This window comes from Hippichthys cyanospilos, chromosome 12 (genome assembly GCF_059441005.1).
Source record: "Hippichthys cyanospilos isolate Australia breed blue-spotted pipefish chromosome 12, RoL_Hcya_1.0, whole genome shotgun sequence".
Classification (NCBI taxonomy): Eukaryota; Metazoa; Chordata; class Actinopteri; order Syngnathiformes; family Syngnathidae; genus Hippichthys; species Hippichthys cyanospilos.
In genome coordinates, this window is record NC_142380.1 from 5,571,241 (window position 1) to 5,587,434 (window position 16,194).

A 16,194-nucleotide genomic window follows, 5' to 3' on the forward strand; every position below is an offset into this window, starting at 1 on the left:
CCGTTCTTCGAGGATCACTTCTCGTTTTGTTCCACGAAAAGCAAGATGTGTTGATTTCAAGTAACTCTTTGTGTTTCTTCTCGTTTAGTGAAATCAACCGCTTAGACCTGGGTCTAACTGTAGAGGTGTGGAACAAAGGCTTGATCTGGGATACGATGGTTGGCACGGTGTGGATTCCCCTCCACAGCATCAGGCAGTCAAATGAGGTTGGCCACCCTCACACGAAACATATTTGATTTCATATTTGATTGTCGGTGTTTGCCCGCTTCCCCCTGTTCCAGTGGTTCTCAAACGGGGTACGCGAAGGCACTTCAAGGCGAAAGCGTGATTTTTAACAGGACTTTTGCAGATATTTAAAAAAAAAATCTTATTTTATGCTTTTTAACGCCGTGACAGGAACAGTTAAAAAAAAAAAAAAAACTTTTCAAATTAAGAGCAAATTCATTGGAACATGAATGAAGACGCCTTTGCAAAAAAAAAAAACACACGTCTTAATTCATTTTTTTCAGGTAATTTACAGCTGCGCATTGTCATTAGTGATGCAATTTCCAGGACTACAATCCAAAAATAAAACAGATAATGTTACATGGTCGAGCTGCTAAATAAAAAACGCAAGTAATTTGAGTACCTTGGTTTAAAAAAATGCTATTTTTGTCTGCTTTCAATACCAGTTTATTTAGTGATCACTGTCAATTAAATGTTATTTAATGCTTTTTAACGCCCTGACAGGAACAGTAAAAAAAAAAAAAAAAAAAAAAAAAAAAAAACTTTTCAAATTAAGAGCAAATTCATTGGAACATGAATGAAGACTCCTTTGCAAAATAACACGTCTTAATTCATTTTTTTCAGGTTATTCACAGCTGCGCATTGTCATTAGTGATGCAATTTCCAGGACTACAATCCAGAAATAAAACAGATAATGTTACATGGTCGAGCTACTAAATAAAAAACGCAAGTAATTTGAGTACCTTGGTTTAAAAAAATGCTACTTTTGTCTGCTTTCAATACCAGTTTATTTTGTGATCACTGTCAATTCAATGTTATTTAATGCTTTTTAACGCCCTGACAGGAACAGTAAAAAAAAAAAAAAAAAAAAAAAAAAAAAACTTTTCAAATTAAGAGCAAATTCATTGGAACATGAATGAAGACTCCTTTGCAAAATAACACGTCTTAATTCATTTTTTTCAGGTTATTCACAGCTGCGCATTGTCATTAGTGATGCAATTTCCAGGACTACAATCCAGAAATAAAACAGATAATGTTACATGGTCGAGCTGCCAAATACAAAACGCAAGTAATTTGAGTACCTTGGTTTAAAAAAATGCTACTTTTGTCTGCTTTCAATACCAGTTTATTTTGTGATCACTGTCAATTCAATGTTATTTAATGCTTTTTAACGCCCTGACAGGAACAGTAAAAAAAAAACAAACAAAAAAAAAAAACCCTTTTCAAATTAAGAGCAAATTCATTGGAACATGAATGCAGACGCCTTTGCAAAATAATACGTCTTAATTCATTTTTTTCAGGTTATTCACAGCTGCGCCTTGTCATTAGTGATGCAATTTCCATTATTGCTAGCTTGTTGGCGTGAAGGCTAACTTGACTCACCACCTCGGTCAACAACATGATGTTGTCCCGAAATCAAGTCCACTTGCTAATTATGCTTTTTAAGAATATTTAAACCTCTGAATAATACCGAGAATGTACCGCATGGCCACATGTCCACAGGAAGGTCCGGGCGAGTGGCTCACGTTGGACTCCCAGGTCATCATGACCGACAATGAGATCTGCGGCACCAAAGATCCCACGCTTCACCTGGTGCTGCTCGACACGCGCTTTGAGCTACCCCTCGGTAAGTGCATCCCTTCCGCCTTTTTTTTTTTTTTACACACGCTTATGAACTCATTCAGTGCCACTGACGCCTATACACGTCAACGATTTTTTTTTTTTTCTTTTTGAATTGCCGCTTCCGGACCTGTTCAAATAAATCTTCCACTCTCATAGTCGTCGGTGGGAGAGAATGAGTTAAAACTCCAGCGGGTGGGAAAATAAAACTAGCGAAAAGATTGCTAATCTTATAAAAAAAAACGTATACAAAATGATGATAGTGTAAATCAGCGGGCGTTAGGATGCTTTGAGTAATTGATCAACTTGACCTAGTTTTTACTGTCGGAAAATGAAAACGTGTCAGGGAGCGCGCGTGTCCGTTCTCTCTCATCGATCACGCCGTGTTCCTTTGAACATTGATTGGGTGTTGTTTTCATAGCGTTTCCCTTTCCTCCAGGCCATATCCAACCCCCGAGCCCTTGCTTTGCGCAGCCGCCCTATTTATAGGGCCCCAGGATTCGATTGAAATTCCATCCTTCCTTTTTCTCTCCTCAAATGTTTCAGCTCGAGTGAAAAAGATAAATGTACTCAACTGGAATGAGGCAAGAGATCACAAACAATATTTTTATTTAAGTTTCATTCCTTGCTAGTCGCTAAATGAGAGCCTTAATAATCATCCATTTAACACGAGTAGCTTTGAATTGAAAGCAAAAGGAAATGTATTGAGTTTTAATTCAATTTTATTAATATTTAATTAATTTTTTGGTATGTGTAATTGAACTGAAAATAAATCGATTAAATTATGTGTTTCATACTCAATATTTCTTTTAGGTGTGAATTAATTCCGATGTTTTCTATTCAAAGCATATTAAATGGATAACGCTGAATTAACTCATTCAATGCCAGAGGGCGTAGATTCGCGTTTTTTACGAGTTTGGATCTTTAATCCCAGATACTTAAAGGGACAATGTGTAAGATTTAGTGATGCATTTACCATTTTTCATAGCTATCACAGACATGGCAGTCTGCGGAGGAGTGGCAGCCCTCGTGTAAAATAATTTAATGATAAAAAGACTTACGATTATATTTAAACCATACTGTTGGTCGTTAACAGATTTATTTGCAAGTTTTTGAAATTTGTTATCATTTAATTCATTCTTTTTTAATGAAAAAATGTCTAAATCTTACACATTGTATTTAAAAAAAAAAACGTGAAAATACGTCCTTAGCATTGAATGTGTTAATATTTTATTAATAATATTGTTTTTGACCTATTGCTTCATTTTAACTGACTAAATGTGATGTTTTTTTTGTTTTTTTACAGTGTATGTCTAAAATTTCTTATGGAAAATATTATTATTATTATTCAAAAGTGATAAGTTGGTCAATATTATGCTTAAAGACATTACAAAAAATTTGAGGGTTGGCGTTTGTATTTTTAAAATTCTGACACCAATATTTTTCCCTTTTACTCAAAATGAAAATCATCTCCAAATATCTTTTACCGTCTTCCTTGATGACTGATATCGGCCCTGGAAAAATCATATCAGTCTATATTTAGCGGAAAGTCCATCAGTTTTTTAAACTTTTTTTGGTCTGGACAAGAAATTGAATTAATTTGGCTCAGATTTGAAAATTTTGATGTTTATATGTAGTATAGGAAGTCTATGGCACTTTCTTCTTAGACCGAGTACCGTATTTTCCGCACTATAAGGCGCACCCTCAATTAATGACATATTTAAAACTTTTTCCATATATAAGGCGCACTGGATTATAAGGCGCACCCTTAATTAATGACATATTTGAAAACGTTTTCAATCACAATATAGTAATACTCCAAGTAAGAACAATAATAACTCAAATAATAACGCTAAACTCTCAATAGCATATTAACTCAATGTCAATATGAGCAACTTTGTTCAACTGTAAACACACAAAAGAAACAGGTAAAGTTTACTTTATCACTTCATTCCCCATCTACCAATCTCAATATTGATCCATATATAAGGCGCACCTGATTATAAGGCGCACCATCAGCTTTTAAAAAAAAAATAAGGCTTTTCGGTGCGCCTTATAGTGCGGAAAATACGGTACTCAATTCTCAAGTAGTCTCCAATACTGATACAAGTACCGATACCACTCATACATTTGATGCATACAATTTTCGTCGAAAACCAACGACAAGAAAAACGTCTTTCTTCAAGTTAGCACAAGCGGTGAAGAACTTTTTCTTTTAAACATAGTGTGAATGTTTGTTGTTAAAACCAAAATACATTATCGTTGTCTAAGCATTTTGCACAGGAGTCATTTTGGAAGAAATCGACCCTTACATTTGTTTGACCTGAGTTCCATTCGCAGACATCCCAGAAGACGAGGCGAGGTACTGGGCCAAAAAACTGGAGCAACTCAATGCCATGCGAGAACAAGATGTAAGCGTTCACGAGCGAGTTTCTTTTATTTCGCTTGCATGGCAATTCATCGCAAATCTAACTTTCCATCTGTCTCAGTACTCCTACCAAGAAGAACAGGAACGTCCACTCCGGGTTCCCAGCACCCAATGCTGTGAGTTCATTCATTGTCTGCGTCACGTTCCTCAAGCGGAGAATTACGGCTTTAGCCGCGCAACCGCACGGCGTTCGTCGCGGGCCGGAGTGCAAACAGTCAACGCGGCCGCACTGGAAGAGATCGATAGCGGGATCGGGTGTCCGCAGGACGACTCCGGCGGGATGCTGCCGCTCTACTACCAGAATCTGCTGAGTCTGCGGCGGGTGGAAAGATTTCCAGCGTCTGGCCTCATTTTTTGCTAGAGAACGCTGGAAAGTCGGTTCACTCCCTCAACGTTCGGTCGGCGGGTGGTCCGCAGAAAAAAATGTTCGGGCCAACATGTCCCTTCCACATTTAAAATAGTAGCAACAGAGGAACTTCGTAGCATCTTGGATCATGGAAGTCGGAGATACAAGTGAAATTTGGCAAAGCTACCTCAAAAAAATAGATGAAACAGCATCAGGAATCTTAACATCGAATTAAACGTTTACAAAAATAAAGGAGGCTTTTATTTTGAAGTTGGCCTTTGCAAAGCATCATGGCTTGATGACTTGTAGATGCAGCATTTCAGCTCGCCTTCACATCGTTGCCGCCAGGGATGCACTGAAATTTCACATTTGAAACGTCAAAAAGTTAATTTTCGAAATTTGTCCAAAAGACAAAAAAAAAAAAATGAAATAATATGTCTGAAAGAAGATGTTGTTTAACGTCTGTAAAAACTTCGGCGTAGAAATAAGCACTGCCGGCTATTACACGCTTTCACTTCTTTCCTTTGACTATGGGCTAGCCAAAAAAACAAAAACAAAAAGACATACCAAGGAAGACAAATAACATTGTATCCAACGCCAACGGCGCGTAGCAAAGACCAACTTCAAAATAAACACATTGAAAAATAATTGGACAATAGCCATAGAACTCTTTTATTTTGAAGTTAGCCTTCGTAGCTTAATTAGCGGAATGGCTAGCTTGAGTCCTCGCATTTATAATGCCATCGCATCACAGAGCTACCAGCATCCAGACACCACCATTAAAAAACAATATTCACTCGCTGATTTAGGATGCTAAGAAACCGCTAATCAATTATGTTGTCATTGTATGAAACAGCACAAGTCTCTGGCGCTAGCCGCTAACTGTGGATGCAATGCACGTGGTGCTTTCAAATGCCACATTACATTTGTTTCTCAGACAGATAGAAAGAAAAATGCATTCAACGTTAATAACTACGACTATCTAAATAATCCGGCCTTCCTTTTTCTCTAACGTGGACGAAAGCTCATTTGTATTTCTTTCTTTCTTTCTTTATTGCCATGCGAATCCAAAGAAATGCTCGTCCGTGACTAGTTCATAACTTGCCCTTATATCATTTTCTTTCCTTTCAGGTAATTGGAGTTTATGGGGGGATCAACAAAGTGAGTGCAGCAAATGACACAAATGCAAACTCACAAACACACATTCCAAATGTAGCACTGACATGTTTTAAAACTGAGGAGAAAATGCTTCAAATTTAAGTTGGACTTTTAAGCTTGAATTCGCCTCAACAAAAAGACAAGCTGGGGTACATGTTTGAATCTATTATCAAATATACTTATCGATGAACTCATTCAATCCCAAAGACGTTTTTATACATCCTGTAATACCATTGGCAGCTTTTGATATCAAAGATCAATTTTTGCTGTAACGGCAACAAATAAGTTTGACAGCATTATATGTCCAAAATCAAATTTAACTGGGGCGAATGAGTTAATCATAGCAGCTCCAGAAAAAAGCTTAATTAAAAATGAATGAAATAATGAATGAAAAATTCCATCCGTGTGCGTAGACGACGACCCAGACAGCGCCGTGGACGACCGGGACAGCGACTACCGCAGCGAAACCAGTAACAGCATCCCACCGCCGTACTACAGCACATCCCAGCCCAACGCCTCCGTCCACCAGTATCCAATCAGCCACCAGCACCGGAACTCCAGAGGCGGCTCGTACCCGCACTCCACCGACAGCCATGACCTCGACTACCATCAGCAGCGAGCCGTTAGGTGGGTGGGCGGGTGCCGCTCGAACCCGCTCATTACAAACGTCAAGTCAAGTTTATTTATAAAGCCCTTAATCAATGTGAGTCTCGAAAGCCCACAGCTTCCTTAAAACCTGACTAATTACTAATTACGTTTTTCACGCATGTTTCATATCTTTAAAAAACATTTTTCCACTTGATGTTGACGTGACATCACAAGTTACTCAAGGCTCAGGTAACGACCAATCAGGGCCGATTGGGAAGGTCACACGAGCAAACAGAGACAAGTTAGCCGGGAAACCTGAGCCTCAAGTCATTTTCAGGCAACAGCAAATAAACAATTTTTTTAAAGGTATTTATTGTGCATAAAAAAAAAAAAAAAATTGTTACCTATTTAATTATGGACAAAATATTGCTGGAAATCAATAATTTAGTACCACGTTAATATTTTCTCTATGATTAATTTGATAACTAAATTATTGTTCACATACAATTATATTAATATAAAATAAATATGAAAAAAAATATATAAATATATACATATAAAACACATAAAAATATAAAATAAATACTAAATAAATATCAAGTAAATATTATACAATATTATAATATACATATAAAATACATAGAAATATAAAATTAATACTAAATAAATATCAAGTAAATATTATACAATATTTTAATATACATATAAAATACATAGAAATATAAAATAAATACTAAATAAATATCAAGTAAATATTATACAATATTATAATATACATATAAAATACGTAGAAATATAAAATAAATACTAAAAAAAATATCAAGTAAATATTATACAATATTATAATAAATACATTAATAAATGTTTCAAAACAAATGTTTTCACTTTTTGTTGGCAAGCGTTGTCAAGGCACTGGTAACGACCAATCGTGGCTCAGATTGTTGCTGTCACATGACCAATCTCGTAAAAAATTGAGCCAAGACTGGTTATTACCTTTGGGCACATATGTAACTTTCATCGCCAGCAAGTGAAAATATTTTTTAAGGTATTGATTGTACATTAAAAAATATTTAGACAAAATAGACCAAAGTATTTCCTTTTTACTTCTGAAAATGGCTAAATAGTATCTCTTTCACTTAGCATTGTCAACGTAACAAAAACAATTTGACTTGCAGTCTTCTGAGTATATACTATGACAGCTTCACTAAAGGAAGTGACATGGACACAACGACTCAACCTCTCTGTTGTATATCTGAATATAATCAATGCATTTCTGTCATTCGGCATGTTCCGATTGTGAATCCTCACTGGGGCAAGCAAGCTAAATGTAATTTGTCTTTCATTGTTGTTTACTCCACTGTTACATTTCTCACAGCTTATTGGCATATCCCGCGCAGACTGGCAGTGAAAGTGTGCAGCCCTCCGCCGCTCTCTTTATGAATAATTCAAAATGCAATCTAGTAATCAATACTGCACAAAAGATTAGCTGCTTGTGTAAGTGTATTGGACAGGGCAACCCTGGCACATTCTTCTTCATTCCTCCTCCGCTGCTTGGCCTCAATCTTTGGTCCTCCCTTTCTGTCGTCACTCTCGCTTTCTCATAGCGCCGTGACTCCCGTGGTCACTTTTCTTTTGACCCCTCGTTCCCAGTTCATCTACAGAAGACGTCAAGCTGATTGAACACGCCGCCAACGCAGAAGGCCATATTCCAAATGACCCTTACCTTCTCAAACAACATATGGGCAGCAATGCCTATTTTAGTTTGAAGTAGATCCCAGCAGTGTGACTCAGCACCGACAATGTTGTCCTGAAGTCAAGTTGATTTGCTAAATAAATAACTGAAGATGCCAGCAATTAGCAGCAGCCCCAACTGTAGCGGCTAGCAGTGACAAGCAGCACGGGATGGTAGCAGCATTAGCGGCTAGCATCGCTCAATTATTTATATTTATGTAAAACCTCTGTTTTTGATGTTTTTAGAGAAAACATGCTAACACGGGATGCTAGCAGCATTAGCGGCTAGCATTGCTCAATTATTTATATTTATCTAAAACCTCTGTTTTTGATGTTTTTAGAGAAAATTAGTCTATATGCGTTTCTTATTTGTATTGTATCTTAATATTTGATATAATTTTCAATAGGATATCCAAATCCCCAAATATTTGATAGCTACAGCCCTAAAATAAGCCTAGAAATACCACTCCAAATGTCCTGCGCTAGATGTTGTTTTTGTTTCGTCGTCTCCCTTAAGGGCTTTCAGTTCTCCTGTCCGGTGTATTTCCTGCCTACACCTCACGCGTTCTCCACTCTCTTCTTTTTTCCTTCCAGTCCCACTGGAAGCTATGCATCATCCGCAGAGTTGAGTCGATGCAGCAGTCAGCTGAGTGAAGAGGACTACGGCGGCGAGTACGGCGAGAGGGACCCTTATGATGAGAATGACTCCTACCATTCGTGCCACTCCTCAGTGAGCTACAGTAAAGGCTCCCCAGACTGGGACCCCGACGAGACCCAGGGGGCGTACAGCGACGAGGGCGGCTACAGCAAAGATGGTGGCGAGGAGGCGGCTCTGTATGAGGAAGAAGACGGTGGCTTATATGAGGTGGAAGAAGAGGGCCTTTACGAGGATGAAGACTTGATATACGACGACGACGAGTTATACAATTTGGATGAGAACCTCAGCGAGGATTTGGAACCTCCGTTCACCCCCACCCCGACTTCAACCGCCCCGTCGGCTCTTGACGTACCGAGCTCAAGACCGCCTCTGGAAAAACAATCCTCAGTCCACGAAAAACAGCCCGCCGCACAACCCGCCAATCAAACCTCCAACCAGGGCCCCCCTGCAACAGCGCAGCCCACTACAGCTCATCAAAATTCTCAAGCACCTAAACAGTCCCCGCCCCAAACGGCTCCGTCCGCCACTTCCTTCTTCTCGATGGCCAAACCTCTAACGGCCGCCGTCACGGGCTTAGCCTCCACTTTCCTGTCTTCCGTCCCCACTGCCCAACCTGCCCAGCCTCAGCAGCCGCCGCCGCCTGCCGCGTCCGACCATCAGTCCGCCGCAGCCAACAATCTTCCGCCTTCACACCCGGCCACCTTAGCTGCCACTCAGCCCCCGCCCACTGCCACGGGTCCTTCATCCCAACAGACTTCAAATTCTACCCAGCCCGCGTCACTCCCGAATGGTTCTGCCCCTGCTCAGACAGCCGCCCCGACGGACGAGACTTTGCAAATGAAGGAAGAGCCTTGGGCGGAGGAGGAAAACATCTTAGAGGAGGCCAAAGTGTCCCCCGTAGCCCCAGAGGAGAATATCGGAGTGGAGCAGAAGGAGCGCGGCGAAATAAGCAGGCCACCAACTCCCGAGCAAAAAGAGATGCCGCCCGAGAGGTACGAGAAACACTCAGCATGACAAGTAACAGGGTTAGGGTGAGTCATCATGTACTGTAAAACGGTGATTCTCAAAATCAGCAAAAATCATTTCATGCATTTTAATACCACGAAAGGAACAGTACTTTTCAAATTAAGAGCAAATTAATTGTAATATAACACAATCCATCGAAAGATTACCTTATCACCTTTGCAAAACATTGTATGCTTTTGTTTTATGAAGTTTTTCATCAAGCAAATCTGAAATCTACCTTCTGGAGTTGCTGAATAAAACGCTTAGAGACACCAAAGTTCATCAAACGCGGAAGGCACCGACCTGTGTTTTAAGGGGGGGAGAGTACAAAAATAGCTCAAACTCGCTCAAAAAGTTATTTCGTTTTTTCATACATCCCAAAAAGTCAAAATTAACCCATTAAACAAACAAAAACTAGATTGTTTTATCGTATGCTTTTTACTAACCCAAAATTCGGTTGTTTAATTTTTGTATTTTTTATTTCGACCCGTTTGGGATCAACCCAAAAATGACTTTTTTTGTTAGAAAATTGAGTTGTCTTATACCAAAAAAAAAGTTCTATTCATACGACCCAACATGTTGGGCTAAATATATCATCCTGAGTTAAGATGGTCACTGTCTATCTCAGCATCTTCATCAGCAAGGCAAACTTGAATTCACTACGTCACATCCAAAATGTCTCTCGCCAGTCCCCCAGTTGTAGAAGAGCCCAAGGAGCCGGTGGATCCCGCAGTCCGAGCCAAAGAGAACTGGCTCAGACTCTACAACAAGGTCTTAGACCAGCTGCGGGAGGTAAGTGCACACGTGCCCATTTATCTCTTAAGTATTCAAATAAAAAAAACTGAAGTTCCGAAGACTCGAAAGCTGCGGGCCAAGTCTTTGAAATATGTATGTGAAGTACATTATTTATACGTGGAAAAACACACTACATATAGCACTGAGGTTGTATTTTGAAAGTGTTTTCAGAAAGCATGGATAATCTGCTATTAAAAAAAATACTTTTAAGTCAGTCACTGCCAAAAACGAACACGCTCGTCATTCCTGCTTTTCGATGATGCTCAATCACCAGTAGATGGCAGCGACGCCCCATTTTAGTCATAGAATCCGCTGCCATTTTTGTCAGTGAATCAGAAATTGGCGATCTTGAGGAAAGTAAACTTTGAGCGCATGATTTATCGCCGCTAAATATTTGGTTTGCTTTATCAGTTCGCACTTGCATTATTCACACATTTTGTTGCCGTTCATTGTTTTGAAATTGAGTTGTGCACAGTATTAATCACTTGCTTCGATGTTTATGTTGTCGCTGTGTTTATTTTTTTCTACGCTTTCTTTTTCTTTTGTTTTTTTTTGTATTGTTTACGTCAGCCCACTTGGTTTTTGTTGCAGTTTCATGTCATTGCCATCGCGACACTCGCGTGCACTTTTCTCGGCCGTCAATGGAGCATGCTGACAGGTAGGTCCAAGCTGCAGGTCGCTTGAAATGTGGCAAGCCGCCGCCATTTTTATGAGATGTACATGGTACATCTATACTCTCCATACAACATATCTTTTTCAAAGTTTTAGTTATCTCACTTCAAGGGCAGTAAATGAAGTCCATTGATGTATTGTTGTGCATGTACAAGTGGATTTAGGATTAGCTGGTGAGGAATTGAAATATTTTTTTTTCCCCCCCCTGCAAAAATCTCTCTTTGAAAAATGTCTTTTTGCGTCAGGCACGAGGAGAAACCTCCAGCTCGCTGTGGTTTGGTAAAGGAGGGTAAGTGCTTGTTGTCCGTTGCAAAATAAACAACACGTATCTTAGACGTGAGAATTAAGACGATCCGTATTGGTATTGAAATCACTGTTAAGCTTGAGATACACTTGAAATGGTCAAATGTGTTTGTATAAATCCGAGAATACTTTTTGTTGAAGATGATCCTTTTTTTTTCTCACTAGCTAGCATTTAATTAAAAAAAAAAAGAGTTAGACTAATGTAAAGTCAGCACTACATTGGCTACACTTTTGAACATATTTATGATACATTTTTCTTGTACTTTTTAGGCAGGAAAAAAATCTTGCTTTAACTGAGCTAGATGGAAGAGATGTGCAAGAATCTCTTAAAATTTAGGAAATATTTTTTTTCAAGGACCTTCAGGGTTGCCTTCACTCTCACGTTGCACTGCTTGCAGAAAATGTGATGATGGGACCTCCCTTTTTTGTATGCAGAATGGGAGGCGCACTTTATAGTATTGACAGCATGCCAGACCTTCGCAAGAGGAAAGCCATTCCTCTTGTCAGAGATTTGGTAAGATAGTTGAACGCATGCACACGCATTATTTTGAGTCTCATTCAGAGGTGAATTTAGGTCACGTAATCTTATGATGACTTATTTCCATAAAGTCTGTTAGCTTGATATACTGGCAATGTGAGCGCATACGCGTCTTACATTTTCAGCAGTAAAAAGGGAATATTTTGTGTAATTAGTTTGAAAACAAAATTATTTTTCATGTGCATTTAATACTTTTAAAAATGATTGTTGACTGAAAATTACATCATATTTGCTTAAGGCTCAGGTGATGACCAATCATTACCCAGCTTTCAAATGTCACGTGACCATAACCAGAGAACAGCTGAGCTGTGATTGGTCGTTACCTGAGCACATGTGATGTCGTTTTCATTTGGCACTCAGTGGAAAAATGTGTTTTAAAAGTAATAGTTTGACATGAAATACAGGAATGGACGAGTATCAATTCCAGGTATCGAGCAGATGCCAGCCTTATTGTTATCGATATTTAAGACAAAAGCGAATACCAATAGTTGCCGCTGAAGTGTGGCACTGAATGACTGATTTATATATAAAATTGCAACTTTCTACTGCTGAAAACGTCTATGCACCTTTTTCATTAAATAAAGTTCAGAAGTTCTAATAAAAGGGAACGTGAAAAGCTATAGACAACCGAATTAATGTTCAAGACTAAAGCTTCTTGTAATGACTACATTATCTTACATGATTTATCTTTTCTGTTTTTTATTCTTCACCACTGCTTTATTACATCAGGCGATGGTAAGTACTCTTCTATCCAATAGTTTTTTTTTTCCCTGTTTCCCCTGAAATAACCCCCCAGCCTCCCCTTTGATGATGTTCCTCAGTCGCTAGTGCAGAACTCTCGCAAGGCTGGAATCACCTCCGCGATGGCCTCCACGACTCTGGGCAATGAAGAGTTGGTGGGTTTCCCTCTTCCTTTGCCTCCCGCTTGTCTGACATCCGCGCCCTCCCTTCAAATTCTCCTCCGTGTCTTTTTGCAGAAAAGTCACGTTTATAAGAAAACCCTGCAGGCTCTCATCTACCCCATCTCCTCCACCACGCCGCACAATTTCGAGGTGTGGACGGCCACCACCCCCACCTACTGTTACGAATGCGAAGGCTTGCTGTGGGGCATCGCTCGGCAAGGCATGCGCTGCTCCGAGTGCGGCGTCAAATGTCACGACAAGTGCCAAGATCTGCTGAATGCCGACTGCCTGCAGAGTAAGTTGCCTTCTCCCCGGTCACGTGCGAAACCGCGTACATTCATGAATTACACCGGGACTAATATATCTGTAAAGGGGCCGCCGAGAAAAGTTCCAAGCATGGAGCAGAAGACCGAACCCAAAATATCATCATGGTCCTGAAAGACCGCATGAAGATCAGAGAGAGGAACAAACCGGAGATTTTTGAGCAAATCCAGGAGGTTTTTGGCCTGGACAAAGCAACGCACGCGACCCAGATGAAGCAGATCAAGCAGAGCGTGCTTGACGGGACGTCCAAATGGTCAGCAAAGATCAGCATCACTGGTGAGATGAAGAATATTGCTTTCTTGTTCGGTATGGTGTTCCCTCGCAGTTTGTGTTTTTTTGGTGCAATTTTTTGCCCACCTTCCATGAAGGTTTGACTATTTAAACTAAGAACCGTGTGAAAATGTTAATGCACGCCTGGCAAAAGTATAATTTAGTGGGTGGGAAGCGGTGTTAAAATATTTAAAACATACGGTATGTAATACCACCCAATTTCAAAAGAAGAAATTAAAAACTTGATAAAGACATACAGTATAATAAATGAAAATCCTAATAAATGAAATAAAATCAAAACATATAAATAAATATATGAATAATGATTAGACTAATAAATAAATAAACATTTAAAATAATATAGTATAATATAATATATAAGAAAAAATGTGCAATAAACAAAACATGATAAATGAAATAACAAAAAATATAATAAATTAAGATACAGTACAATAAAATAAAATAACTATAATTGTAATAAATTGGAAACAAAACAAAAGCTTGTATTTCACAGATTTCACTTATTGCCAGGTATTTTTTCGAATGTACCCGCAGCAATCAATAAGGAAACACTGGACATTGTATGTATATAAAATATAAAAATAATAAAACAAAAACAATCTTATTTTTTCTGTCAAAAGCCTGTTCCCCTTATGTATTGTTACGTTTTTTAAATTGGAGAATTTACCGGTTAAAAAAAAAAATAATAATCCAAAGCCACACTCAACTGAAATGTAAAAGTTGACTTTATAAAGTTATTTTATATTCATATTTAACTGTGTGTAGTCGACACAGTCGACAGAAAAACAAAATCAACTGACTGAAACGGGCTTCTGCCAGTTAAAGAAAATGTATTTTTTTTCTGTCGGGAAATGCTTCTGACATTAAAGAACAATCATGACCTAAATGTTTCCCCCAATAACATCTCACCGTAAACGTCTGCGCTTTCTTCTTCACCCTTTTCCACAGTGGTATGTGCACAGGGTCTCCAGGCCAAAGATAAAACTGGCTCCAGTGATCCCTACGTAACTGTTCAGGTGGGGAAGACCAAAAAAAGAACCAAGACGATATATGGAAATCTTAACCCAGTCTGGGAAGAGAACTTCCACTTGTAAGTATCACTGGGAACCATTTTAAAATCTGCCATATTCATGTAGTACCTGCATTTCTTTCGCTAACAATATCACTGGCTCGTCCAGCGAGTGCCACAACTCTTCGGATCGCATCAAGGTTCGAGTCTGGGACGAGGACGACGACATCAAGTCTCGCGTCAAGCAGAGGTTCAAACGTGAGAGCGACGATTTCCTGGGTCAAACCATCATCGAAGTCCGCACGCTGAGTGGAGAGATGGATGTTTGGTATAACCTTGGTGAGTTTTCGTTCTCAGAGAAAACAGATTGAAAAACCGCATGAACCGGATATTTGCATTTTGCCCGTTGGAGATGGCGCTAACAAAACGTGTTGTATATCTGACTTGCATCTGACAGACAAGAGGACGGATAAATCTGCTGTTTCGGGAGCCATCCGCATGCACATCAGCGTGGAGATTAAAGGAGAGGAGACGGTGGCTCCTTATCATGTTCAGTACACCTGTCTTCATGAGGTCAGGCTCATTGTCGGCAAAATGCTACATTTGCATTTTTTTAACCTCGGTCACATCAACATAATTTCATGTATCTAAAAAATAGAAGCACAATTGTCTCAAGTAAATATCTATCTATCTATCTATCTATCTGTCTATCTATCTATCTATCTATCTATCTGTCTGTCTGTCTGTCTGTCTGTCTGTCTGTTCTATCTATCTGTCTGTTCTATCTATCTGTCTGTCTGTCCGATTGATCTATATTTCTTTCTAACCTTTCTATGTCAAGCTAGTTAGATATATGGATAAATAGCTAGTGATATAGCAGCTAGCTAGCAAGCCAGCTGTATAGCTCCATAACTGTCTGTCTGTCTAATCTATATTTCTGTCTAACCTAATCACTCTTTCTCAAGCTAGCTAGCTTGATATATGGATAAATAGCTAGCTAGCTACAGTATATAGCAGCTAGCTAGCAAGCCAGCTATATAGCTCCATAGCTGTCTGTCTAATCTATATTTCTATCTAATCTAGTTCTCTTTCTCAAGCTAGCTAGCTTGATATATGGATACATAGCTAGCTATGCGATATAGCAGCAAGCTAGCTTGCCAACAAGCTAGATAAATTCTGTGGATATATAAATCGCTAGATAGCTGTCTCGCCAAATCTATCTATCTATCTATCTATCTATCTATCTATCTATCTATCTATCTATCTATCTATCTATCTATCTATCTATCTATCTATCTATCTATCTATCTGTCTGTCTGTCTGTCTGTCTGTCTGTCTGTCTGTCTGTCTGTCTGTCTGTCTGTCTGTCTGTCTGTCTGTCTGTCTGTCTCGCTCTACATCCATCCTTCCTCTCAACATTTTAGAAAGTCAGTCTATAACACAGCTAAGCATTACAAGACTTTTCTTTTTGATTAGATTTTTTTTTTCCTCCCAATGTGAGTAATTACACCGTTGTGTTGTGTTTGTTCAGTCCAGTTATTCTGGTCCACTTTATAAGAGCCTTTTAAGTTCAATATAGTTCATTGCCTGACAAAGACTGC

General features: G+C 39.0%; 1 protein-coding gene across 1 annotated transcript in view; it reads left to right on the forward strand.

Moving 5' to 3' along the window:
• Positions 1 to 16,194, forward strand: part of LOC148414562 (protein unc-13 homolog A-like) — a 40,262-nt gene that overhangs the window by 7,808 nt on the left and 16,260 nt on the right. Inside the window, exons 4-20 of the mRNA XM_088428879.1 lie at positions 89 to 206; positions 1,729 to 1,852; positions 4,186 to 4,256; positions 4,335 to 4,389; positions 5,751 to 5,780; positions 6,191 to 6,404; positions 8,691 to 9,746; positions 10,449 to 10,551; positions 11,472 to 11,515; positions 11,965 to 12,043; positions 12,797 to 12,802; positions 12,889 to 12,963; positions 13,045 to 13,264; positions 13,342 to 13,569; positions 14,533 to 14,674; positions 14,763 to 14,932; positions 15,051 to 15,166. Coding sequence (XP_088285005.1) covers positions 89 to 206; positions 1,729 to 1,852; positions 4,186 to 4,256; positions 4,335 to 4,389; positions 5,751 to 5,780; positions 6,191 to 6,404; positions 8,691 to 9,746; positions 10,449 to 10,551; positions 11,472 to 11,515; positions 11,965 to 12,043; positions 12,797 to 12,802; positions 12,889 to 12,963; positions 13,045 to 13,264; positions 13,342 to 13,569; positions 14,533 to 14,674; positions 14,763 to 14,932; positions 15,051 to 15,166 — 2,851 coding nt within the window. The remainder of the gene's footprint in view (positions 1 to 88; positions 207 to 1,728; positions 1,853 to 4,185; positions 4,257 to 4,334; positions 4,390 to 5,750; positions 5,781 to 6,190; positions 6,405 to 8,690; positions 9,747 to 10,448; positions 10,552 to 11,471; positions 11,516 to 11,964; positions 12,044 to 12,796; positions 12,803 to 12,888; positions 12,964 to 13,044; positions 13,265 to 13,341; positions 13,570 to 14,532; positions 14,675 to 14,762; positions 14,933 to 15,050; positions 15,167 to 16,194) is intronic.